At 31.8% G+C, this 11,974-nt stretch overlaps 2 protein-coding genes across 2 annotated transcripts; both read right to left on the reverse strand.

Moving 5' to 3' along the window:
• Nucleotides 1–1,953: 1,953 nt before the first annotated feature.
• LOC105135632 (glycine-rich protein) lies at nt 1,954–2,727 on the reverse strand. Its single transcript, XM_011040606.1, has one exon. The coding sequence runs from the start codon at nt 2,725–2,727 to the stop codon at nt 1,954–1,956; it is 774 nt and encodes a 257-aa protein (XP_011038908.1).
• Nucleotides 2,728–6,872: 4,145 nt separating this feature from the next.
• LOC105135572 (Pectin lyase-like superfamily protein) lies at nt 6,873–9,174 on the reverse strand. The gene is made up of 4 exons (XM_011040492.1): nt 8,895–9,174; nt 8,070–8,804; nt 7,800–7,938; nt 6,873–7,386 (listed from the first exon to the last, which is right to left on the reverse strand). Exons 1-4 carry the CDS (start codon nt 8,993–8,995, stop codon nt 7,162–7,164), a joined length of 1,200 nt encoding a protein of 399 aa, XP_011038794.1. The 5' UTR covers nt 8,996–9,174; the 3' UTR covers nt 6,873–7,161.
• Nucleotides 9,175–11,974: the final 2,800 nt, after the last annotated feature.

The following is an 11,974-nucleotide window of genomic DNA, read 5'->3' on the forward strand; positions in this document are numbered from 1 at the left end:
AAGCCATAAGAACAAGGCTGGAACATTGGTAACATGTAGGCTCACATTCTATTGCAATTATTGGTGTTTTGGATCACTCACCAGCTTTTTAAAACTTGTCAAACTAGAAATCAATATTGATTGAATCTTTTACTAGTTGATAAAACAATGTTTCTCATTACCACCCAACAAAGAAGATTGAGATCTATTTGTTTGAAATTTTTCTCTTGTTACTTCTTTGATGCTGCCGCTATTTATATATGGTTGTTAATGTGTTGTGGTGGTCAATATGAATATAAGTAATGGTAGTTGTGTTGTTGGTTACTAGTGTTATTAGGGTTGCTGTCAGTTGTGATGGTCACAAAGATGGTGTTTTCTCATATATTAAATTGATGACAACTATGTTTGGGTTTGTTTAAGTTGATTTTGCTAGTCAAGGTGGAGAAAAAAGGTTCATTTAGTGTGAGTTGTGGTAGTGACCGAGGGCTACTATTAGTGACCTACTACTAAAAAGATGTTTAATAATATAATAATAATATTTTTTTAAATATTTTTTATTTAAAAATATAATATCAATATGATTCACAAGGATAAGAGTGATGACTAGTGTGGCTCTAAAATGAAAGGTACTAAGGGTTAGTGATTCAAGTTACTGGGTCGTAACGAGGGTCGGCTCAATGGATGGGTGCTGTTGTGGTCAATTTAGTTAATGGTGGCTATGACGTGATGTTGGTGTGTGGTTGTTATTGATCATGGTTTGTCGGTGTGAAAAAGGGTTGGTGTGGCCAAGCAACTACTTGCTATATAAGTAGAGGTAGTTGATGAGAGAGGAGGACTGGCTGAAGTAGAAGAAGAGTAGATCGGTCGAGTTTTAGGGATAAAAACGTGTTGGCCTGAAGAAAAGGATTGCTCATGCTCACTTGCCCATTCATTTTACTACGTTCCCTTTTCACTTCACCTCCTCCTTCTTGTCGTTAAATAAAAACAATTTCATTATGTTGTATATATTAAAAATTAACTCGAAATTGTATTATTATTATTTTTTTAACGAAATGATGCCCCTTTGACCGGATTGTAGCCACCTTTTTTACCTTTACAGGTTGACAATGTTGGGCTGTAACTCACCATGCCTTTTTTCAGCTCAAGAGTCACGTTTCCTTTTCTTATTCCATTTCTTTTTATTTTTTATTCAAATTATATTTGATTTTCTCTATATTTATCATCTTTGATTTCTAAGTATGTGATTTTCTATATTTATAAGATATATTTATACGCTCTTGCAATCTTGTTTTATTTTATACATTAACTTTTTTACTTTGAAAAAATAAAAAAAAATCAATATAATATTTTATTCTGTTATTTATTTGTTCACATATTTAGTTAGTGTGGTTTGATAATATAGCTGCGGGCAAGATTAATCCGTGATCACATATATTATTATTTAATTAAATAAAAATATAAATTTATATTAATGGACCCACAAGAAATTATAGCTATGTGTCACGGGGTTTTTTTAGAAGCACAATTTTACTATTTTTTATATAAGAGTATTACTAAACAGCCATGCTTTACTTATTTTACTCATTTAAGTATTATGTAGGGAGTGACCTAAAGTGAAGACAAATTATTTTTCGAAACACGCTGAGGCTGAGCATGAAAATAAGAGTGAATATGACTTTTATATATTTTATAAAAATATTAAATATACTATTATTTTCTTGTGGAGGGATAAGTCTTACGTCATGTCCTGTCAAGAAGACAAGAAGCCGCCCCCCTCAGTAACGGCTACTTCACTGCTTCCCATTGAATCCTGTCGTATGATCGAATCCAACGGTCCCATTTTCCTCAATAGGAGCCAAAAAAGCACAACGTTCAGTTTAGTCACATACCGTTTTATATACCTCCCTCGAGACTCTTGCCATGTCCACTCACTTCAGATAATCAAAAACAAAGAACAAGAACAGCAGCGACTGACTAACATTCAGAGGGTTCAATCAAGATGTTGCAGCATATGCACAGCGTTCTTCTTCTTCTTCTTCTTCTTTCTGCTTTCTGTATTTCAAACTCTAATTTTACAGTAAATGGGGACAATGCGCCTGCGCCATCGCCCACATCCTCGTCAATTCCAACATCACCCTCTAGTTCTTCTCCTTCTCCGTCCACAACTTCACCCCCATCGTCCCCTTCAAAATCACCGGCTACATCTCCATCCACTTCCCCACCAACTCTTCCCGTCTCCCCTTCAAAATCTCCAGCTACATCCCCATCGGCTTCCCTACCAACTATTCCCGTCTCCCCTTCAAAATCTCCGGCCACATCCCCATCCCCATCCACTTCCCCACCAACTATTCCCGTCTCCCCTTCAAAATCTCCGGCTACATCTCCATCTTCATCCACTTCCCCACCAAGTCCTACCGTCTCCCCTCCAGCGCCCTCGCCAAATGCCGCTGCCCCATCTGGCTCTCCTCCGGCTTCATCACCAGCGGTTTCCACTCCGGTGACTGCTCCTACATTGGCACCACTTGGGGCTCCGCCAATGTCGACAGAGGGTCCGGTTACTGCAGCGACTCCGGAGGCATCGGCAAGCATTCCATCAAGTTCTGCGACGCCAGCGGAGGCCCCTATGGTTTTTCCTTCCACTAGTAGCCCTCCGAGCCCGTCTACAGAGAGTATGTCACCAGAAACTGCAAAGGTTCCGTCGGTTAATGACGAGTCGGGTTCAAGGTCCTTGTATGAGGTTGGGGTCATTTTGAGCGGGTTGGTGTGTGGGGCTGCCCTGGCTTTGGCAATTTAAATGAGTATTCCTCCACTAATTTTCTGTTTTCACAGAATTATTGTTATTATTGTTGTTAGTTTGTTATATATTTTAAGATTTCCATTCCATCTATTTGTTTTTTCCAATCCATTTAATAATAAATATGTATGGGTGAGTCAAAGCAGGGGAGGAGGAGGGGTTTGTTTGGTGGATCAAGAGAACCCAGATGCATGTTTATATTAAAGTAAATAATAATAATAATAATAATATCAATTTTACGATTGTATTTGGAATGGATGAGAGATAATAATAAATAAGTAAGGTATCACTCACTGTTGGTAATCTAAACATATAAAATGGCGCTATAAATCTGTTTAGTGTTGATAGATAGGCAATTATGCTTATCAAACGAGATGAACGAGACTCGCATGTTATATTGCTATAGTATTATATATTATGATTTGTTTCACTTTGTATGCTCTCACATATACAAAGTACTTAAGAATATTCTAACATTAAATTGAAATTGAAGACTAATATTATGAAGTAAAATTTTAGGTTATAATTAACAAAATCAAATGAAAAAGAATCAAAATTAAAATTGTTTTTCATTTTTATTGTTCAAAAGATGAGGAAAAATCAAATTTGATTGTGAAGTTTTATGCTCCTATCATTTAATAATTTTATATTTTGGTTACTAGATGTCGAGAACAGAGAATTATGTTTTAGTTACTAGCTGTTGAGAATAGAGAAATAATTATCAAAAAAAAGAAAAAGAAAGGCTCAAGTTCTGATCATTAAAATAGTTAATATTATTTTTATATGAGTAGAGGTGTATAAATATGATTTTTTAGATGAGTTCAAAAAATATGGGTTTTTTTCTTTAAATATGCCAAAAAAAGAGAGAGAGTAGATTGTGGCTTGTGATATTGTTTTTTATTCAATTCAATTTGAAGTAACACTCGAAAGTAGTCATAAATCCAACTTTGAAAGTGAAAATAAATCCAACTTTGAAAGTGAAAATAAGAGTGAAGATGAATACATAGATTTAATCATGAAACAATTTTAAAAATTTCTCAAGAAAAAAAAAGATTTAATAAGAAAATGTTTGATAAAGATCTCAACAAAGACTCCATAATCTATTTTAAATGCAATAAACTAGAACATTATACTTTTAAGTGTCTAAGTGCTAGAAAAGAAAAAAACATTAAAATAAAAAATTCTCTAAGAAGATAGAAAATAATGTCATGATGCAACTTGGAGTGGTGATGATGATAATAATAATTATGATAAAAAAAAAGATATTTTTGAAAAAGATAAAAACAAATATCTCATAGCTAAAAAAATTGCAAAGAAGAAGAGGACAAGGTAAATGATGAAATATATGACTTGTATGTTGGTTTACTGAAGGAATTTAAAAAAAAAATTTTAAAAATTATTCTACTTAGTAAATATTATTTTTTTTAGATCAAGAACTAAAATTATTAAAGATAAAAAAATAAAAGTTTGGTTGAACAAACTAATGAGTTAAAAACCAAAAAATCATAATATTCTTCCTAAAACAATCAAGTTTGTACTAGTTGTGAGTATATTTATTGTTTTGTCTAACCCAACTAGACCAAAAGAGTTTAGGTATCAAAATCCAATAAGTGAATATATATGTTTGCATATCTATTTAAAGATGAGAAAAAAAAATACCTAGTACTTAGATAATGGTTGTTCCAAGCATATGATCGGAGATAAGAACAACTTCATTTCTATATAAACAAAATCTGGTTCAATACCCTCTGATGATAACATAAAGGGAAAAATAATTTACTAAGAATGAGTAAGCTACTAACTATTTAGACCACGCTCAATCGCAGGTTGGATTTTCTTTCCTAAAACAAAAATATACTAGTTTTTTAAACTTGTTTTTTATATAAAAAATAAAAATAAAAATAAAAAATTAAGAATAAGATATAAACCAAGAAATTTAGCCTTACAACTTAGATATAGACCAAAATAGACATATATGAAATTGATTAAATAAAATAAGAAGCAAAAAAAATTATACAAGGTTACACACATTAAAGATATTATCTAAAAATAGATATTTTGAACATGCAACCTTTTTAAACATGTTTTTTACATAAAAATATTAAGTATAAATAAAAAAGCTAAAAAATATATTTAATTAATTAAATAAAGAATCATTTGGGTCAATAAATGAAAAACAAGCTACTAATGATAATAAATATATATATGAAAAAATTGAGAGATAAATGTAGATCAAGATATTTGATCCCACAACCTGGATCATTTATCCAATTATGTTAAGTGACTACGTTTACTAAAATTATTTTTTTATTTAATAAAATGATAGTGAAAAAAAACACACATATACAATTGATGGAATAAAATCAAAGGAAAAAAAATATCTCGCAATGTTGCATTTATTTGAAATACTATGAGAAAGTAAATAATTTTAATTCTTAAAAATAAATTTTATTTATATATAACATAAAAAATTACATATGAATTAGAACAACCTTTTCAAAAATTAAATACATAAAAAATATTTTAAAAAATCACTATTTAAAAAAATGCTAAATATAAAAAAATAAAAATTAGAGAGAAGGGATATTAATTGAAATATAATCTAAACAATTATTATAAAAAAATATATAAAAAAGCATGATTTGTTTTTTTTTTTTAAAGGCAAACGCTGTTAGGCCTAGAAAGCCGATCAACATCTGGTTCGTTAAAGAAAGGAGCCCTACATGGGTCTTTTTATTTTTAAATAGAACTGGGTCATTATCTTTTGAAAAAAATCCTAGACGATGTGTTGTCTAGGATTCTTCAAATTTTGACAATTGTGATGGCTGAACAAATAGGTTATATATTTGTTTAATCTAAAAAACCACTTTTAACTTAAAACTCCTAGAAAATAGCCTGACTTATAAATCTGTAAATGACTTTAATAAAAAAACCACTTAAAAATTTAAATTAACTTGAGATATTTGTTTTTTCAAAACTTAGATTTTGTGTTTTTAGGTCATTTCAAGATTAAAAATCACATAAGTGGAACTCCCATCTCCCTTCTTTCTTAATTCAAGGATTAAAAAATAATAAAAATAAATATTTGTATTAAAGTTAAATTGAAAAAATATTGAGAGACCAAGTAATATATAGATTGTAAAGTTAAAGGACTAAAGTAAATATTTTGTGCAAACTTTAAAACCGACGCTTTTCTTATTATGATCATCTGTATTTAAATTTTATCATTAGTTAATAAATTGCATTCAATTATTCTTGAATTTTGGTTTAAAGATGATGCAATTGCTTAAAAAAAGGATCAAATTAAAAAATAAAATAAAATTATAAACAATACATCTGCAGTAAGAAGTGAAAAGATGAACAGTGTTGTATGGCTTTTAATTTTTAAGCTAATGTGACAAAGACTGACCATAGAGTATTATATGAATCTTCATATTGTGCTATGCAATGCATTAAAGACAACAGACATTAAAATGTGTACGTAATTAATCTTGATGAGTACTGAAAGATAAACATGGCTGTCTATATTTTGTAATGATTCTTATTTATGGCATAAGAGATTAGTACAGTCCAACATGGATGTTATATAAAAAAAATCAATAAATGAAATCTAGTTAATGTCTTCCAAAACTGCTTTTCTTAAAAACAAAATCTATGAAGCTTGTGTCTATGGAAAACAAGCTGAAGTTTCTCTTAAATGAAAAAAAAAATGTTCCATTCACCTTGTCTTGAACTTGAAGAGAGATGTACGTATCTGCAACTCACTAAATTATATTATTTTTCTAAATAAAAAAAACATCAATAAGCTTTCTGAATTGCACCCTGAATTCCACAACCATATCCTGTCAGAGGAGAGAAATATCTCTTTCCCAGTTGAATTTTATTATTATTTTTTTCATCTAAGAACATGAATGAGCTTTCTTATTATGCCGCTTCTGTTCCATCCTCCCCTTTTATTTCCTGTATTCATATGGCTTCATTTCTTGCAGCCAGGATTGAGGCAAATACTTACAGACTGCTACACGTTTCAAACCGAGTGGTGAGATTTTAGAGTTGAAAACTGGAAGAATTGGCCGGTTCCCTTTTGTTATGAAGATGATGAGCACAGATTCTTATCCCTTGATTCTGTTACTAAATTGTCAAGAACAGTGGTGTTTTATCCCTTGATTTCTCCGCTATAGGGATTGTCAAAGCTTCAGTTAAGTAAAATCCTTACTGATTTATGATTGCATCCCAATTGAGTGCCTCTTTGACACCAATATACGGCGTTCCTGAGTTTCAGCTAATTCTACTGTAGTGGTAGAATCCTTCAAAGTGATGCAAATTTTATTGAGCCTCGGCTACTAAATAATGAAAAAGACGGAAGCATAAAGTTGGGTGGCCCGCCTTCAACATTGGCAACCCATTTGACATTTAAGAGCTCCGGCCTGCGGAGAATTGTTTGTTAAATATGAAGCTGGTATTGCTACCATGCTTGATGCTTTTATGTAGCTTGCAGGACTTTTCTGGCCAGAAGGCGTGAAGAAAGCACCGTTGAGCATCACGTCTCCATCTGATCTCCAGTTCCAGCTCTTCCACTCCTCATATCCAGTCAAGCTTTCATGCCGAGTCACCTGAAAGTGAAGTCAATTTTTAGGAACAAAAAGGGTAGTTTCCACTGAATCATGAATTCAAGGTCTGTTCTGATCCTCTGCTGGTTAAAGTTTGAGCACGTCCTGGTAAGTTGCTATTTAGCTGGGACAGTTGAAGCGTGTAAATGATTTGAAACTAGCCTTTTTTTATCTCTTAAAACTTGACTTCATTCATCTATCCATTTGTGAAGAATGAACTGCTCGATCCATTCCATTAGAGGGATAAAAAGAAAGTTATCCTGGGAAATCAGATAACTGTCAAGTGATCAATTATCTGTTGCTAAAGATGACCTTCATTTTGTTAAATTTGATAAAAGACTATTCCTTTTGTTGCTCATAAGATCTTGCATGAATGGAAGTGATTATTTAGTTACTTTTAAGATGAAAAAACTTGCCTCCTTTGCGTCATTGTTGTCTAATGCCATAAAAACATTCCCTTGGCTGTTGATTGTTGGACTGGCACTTCCACCGATCGCGTAATTCTGCCAACCAGTATATATGTTATTCACAATGTGAAAATAACCATGCCTGCACCTGTAACACTTTGTAGATGCATTTAGTTAGCGACTCACTGATAATTCTAGGAATGCAGAGAAGCAAAGGAAGCATGATTAGCATTTGCATTTGCCTGTGCAGTTTTGTTATAGAATGATAAAATTAGTTACCTGGGCATTCTTTGAACCAGATTTTCACCAAAGAAATTGAAGGCAATTGTGACTTGCATGTTCTTGTCATCGAGGAAATCATCACTGTGACCCATAAGCATGACTTCGTTATGATTGAACATGTAGTTGTTTGAGATTGTTATAGATGTTGAGCCAAATACAGCATCTATTAGTCCATCACGGCAGTTAGCTAGAGTACAATGATCAATCCATACATCCCTGGCCGCAAATATCGATATCCCATCCCCATCAGACTTGCTTCTCAGACCGTGATGATTTGTGGGGTCTGTTACCACGAAGTCTCCGCCCGGCACACAGCCATGTATGTAGATGTTATGTATGATAATGTTACTGACGTTTCGAATGGTTACGCAAGGACCATCCGCTATCTGGATGTTTTGCCCCCGACCATCTATAGTCTTGTGTGAATTCATGAAAAGTTGTTCCTTCAAGTTGATGACCATGTCGTTGTCAAAGATGATCCACAGAGGTTCTTCTTGGATGACACCGTAGCGGAGTGTGCCTCGAATTGGGTTTACGGGGTCATCGTTGTCGGAATCTGTTACTACGTAGAGGTTGCCATCTCGCCCCCCCACAGCATTGCGTCCGAACCCAAATGCGCAATCAGCTAGCACTTTCCTGTTAGTTTCCCAATCTGGGTCGCATCTCCAACAATCATCAATAGGGTTGCCAGTTCTGCATGTGTTTTTTCCCAGCTGCCTTCTCGTTGAGCTCCTGTTTAATTAACACAAAACGAGTTGCTCACAGAATATGTCTTGTGAATACATGGCTTAAATCTTTCACTTACTGTTAGCGAGAACTCACCATTTGGTTGCTTCTGATATTCTCACCGGAGGATGTCTAGAGAATGCTATAGTGGCATGTAAGATCATGACTAGGAGGAAGAGATAGAAGGACGCCGGCATCTTACAAGGTCCAGGAATTTGATGCGTGTTTCAGGAGCTTGCTACTACACTATGATAGTTGTTCAATGATTTAAATTTATATAACCATCAAAGTATTTCATGGACAGACATTCACAGCAAAATTAACAAATATCACGGTGGAAATTAAATGACACAGGAAAAGCTGGAATCCATCATGCTGACAAGTGGCATGGACAAACCACCCTCTCTACTGGGAAACCTGACACTGCATTGATGAGGATACAAGAATTTAGGGACCGAATAGTTAGGTGGTGGCTTGGAAAATGGTCTCCTCCACCAACTTCCGTTGTGTGAGTTGCAGTGGTGATATAGTGGACAGTCCGTGGAGCTAGGGCATAGAGAATTAGTCCATGAACTAAAAAATCTCTCACTCGCTACTCTTAATTTTTTTTTAAAAAATTCTTATCCAGATCTCGTATGGAAGCACATTACATGACATCACCTAACCTTTTAGTTATTATTAATAAAAAAAACTATATAAAAAGTAGTGTTTTGTTGTTCCTTCGCCATTTTCACACGAATTAATGGGCATTATTCTTGAAATATTGTTCTATATTATTTATCAATAGTGAAACCACATTGTTTTACGTTTTGGTATTAGACGACTTTGTTTGTTTAAAAAAATTACGTGGTTTTTTGAAAATATATATTCATTTTGGTCTGTCGCATTCAAGTTTTATATGAAATAATCTCCAAATTTTATTTTATTTTAATAATAGTTTCACCACAAAAAAAAAAAGAAAAAAGAAAAGAAGAAAAGACAAGGCCCATAACAATAATTGGATTGTTGGATTTGATTTAGTTTTTTTTAAGATTCTATAGTATATTAAAACATGGTTTTGATATTCAAAATGATTTTTGAATGTCATTAGCATGATTCTAAAATATTTGAAGATCAAAATAACATTAAAATTGGATATAAATGGATAAATAAAACAATTTTCAATGAAAGTTATTGTGGTAGCGACATATTAATCATTGTAGACAATCACAAATAGAAAATTAGAGAAAAACAGCAAAACATCAAAGGAAAATATTCTATTGATATTTACTAATAAAAATTATGATGGAAAATTTTTATTAGTGATTTACAATGAAAATGACAAAATAATTAAAAAAAATATTTCATTGGTATTGTTGACATCTCGATTCGCCTATGAAATTGCTAACAAAAACATTTTAAGCGATTTTAAAAAGATTTTAAACCCGATAGTCCTCTCTTCTCCCCTTTATTTCTTCTTCTTCTTCTTCTTCTTCTTCAATTCAAACTCTAACCCCATTTTTTTAAGAAAATAGTGTTTTGTTTTTTCTTTGCTATTTTCATACAAATGATCATTGTTCTTAAAATATTATTCTATAATATTGATAAGTTGTAAAATCACATTGTTTTACATTTTGGTGTAAAACTACTTTGTTTTTTTTTTTTTTATAAAAAAATTAAGTGATTTTTTTAAAATATATATTTGTTCCGGTTCTTTGCATTCAAGAGTTGTATGAAATAATCCCTAGACTTCATTTTTTCCCCTTAAAATTCATCATTTGATGTAGGAGAAGATAAAGAAATAAGGAGAGATAAAGCTTTGATGAACAACATTTCAACTATACAATTGAAAATCTTAAAGTAAATGTGTTCCTCTTTGTAATGGAATATTATCGATGATAGTTTCACCATGAAAAGAAAACAAAAGACAAGTTCCATAACAATAATTGGATTGTTGGATTTAATTTTTTTGTTGTTGAGATTTTAGAGTATATTAAAACATTGTTTTGATGTTCAAAATGGTTTTTGAATGTCCTTAACATGATTCTAAGGTGTTTGAAGATCAAAATAATATTGAAATTGGATAAGAACGGATGAAATCAACATTGATAAATAAAAGTTGTTGTAGCAGCGGTATATCAGTCCTTATGGACAATTGTAACTAGAAAATTAGGGAAAAATAATGGAACACTAATGAAAAATATTCTGTTAATGTTTATTGATGAAAATTATGATGAAAATTTTTTATCAGTAATTTATAATGGAAACGATGACAAAATTAAAAAAATAAATATTTCATCGGTATTACTAACATCTCGACTTGCAGGTGAAATTGCCAACAAATACATTTTAAACCATTTTAAAAGGATTTAAAACCCAATAGTCCTCGCTTCTCCCCCACTTCTTCTTTTTCTTCTTCAATTCAAACTCTAACCCCATTTCTTTAAGAAAATACTATTTTGCTTTTTCTTTGCTATTTTCACACAAATGGTCTTCGTTCTTGAAATATTGTTCTATAATATTTATCAGTACCAAAAACATATTTTTTTTTACATTTTGGTGTTAAACAAATTTGTTTTTTAAATAAATCAAGTGATTTTTTAAGGATATATATTTATTATGGTCCTTCACTTTCAAGATTTGTATGAAATAGTCCTTAGACTTTTTTTCCCTTAAAATTCATCATTTGATGTAAGAGAGTAAAGAGAAATAAGGAGATATAAAGCTTTGATAAACAACATTTCAACCATGTAATTGGAAATATTGGATTACATGTGTTCCTCTTAATAATAGAATTTTATTGATGATAGTTTCATCATAACAAATAAAATAGAAAAGAAAAGATAAGTCTCATGACAACAATTGAAATATTGGATTTGATTTGATTTGTTTGAGATTTTAGAGTAGATAAAAACATGATTTTGATGTTCAAAATTGATTTTGAATGTCCTTAGCATGATTCTAAGGTGTTTGGAGATTAGAATAATATAGAAATTAGATATGACTTGTTGAAATCAACATTGATGACACGACTAAAAGATTGATATCTTCTCCCAAGTATAGGAGTGTCGAAGTAATAAATAACCCGGCAAGACCGGGGTCGAACCACAGGGAGGTTAATTGTACAAATTATAAACAACAATTATAAAACAACAATAACAACAACAACAAGAATAATAATAATAATAATAATAATA

The sequence above is a fragment of the Populus euphratica genome, unplaced genomic scaffold (assembly GCF_000495115.2).
Source record: "Populus euphratica unplaced genomic scaffold, PopEup_1.0 scaffold47.1, whole genome shotgun sequence".
In the NCBI taxonomy this organism is placed as follows: domain Eukaryota; kingdom Viridiplantae; phylum Streptophyta; class Magnoliopsida; order Malpighiales; family Salicaceae; genus Populus; species Populus euphratica.

What these genes read in the sequence shown, in the direction of transcription:
- LOC105135632 (XM_011040606.1), bottom strand. Translation starts at nt 2,727, where the DNA reads ATGACCCCAACCTCATACAAGGACCTTGAACCCGACTCGTCATTAACC.
- LOC105135572 (XM_011040492.1), bottom strand. Translation starts at nt 8,995, where the DNA reads ATGCCGGCGTCCTTCTATCTCTTCCTCCTAGTCATGATCTTACATGCC. An exon ending in ATATCAGAAGCAACCAAATG is followed by an intron (nt 8,805 to 8,894) that starts GTGAGTTCTCGC and finishes TTAATTAAACAG; the next exon opens with GAGCTCAACGAGAAGGCAGC. An exon ending in CTGGTTCAAAGAATGCCCAG is followed by an intron (nt 7,939 to 8,069) that starts GTAACTAATTTT and finishes AAAGTGTTACAG; the next exon opens with GTGCAGGCATGGTTATTTTC.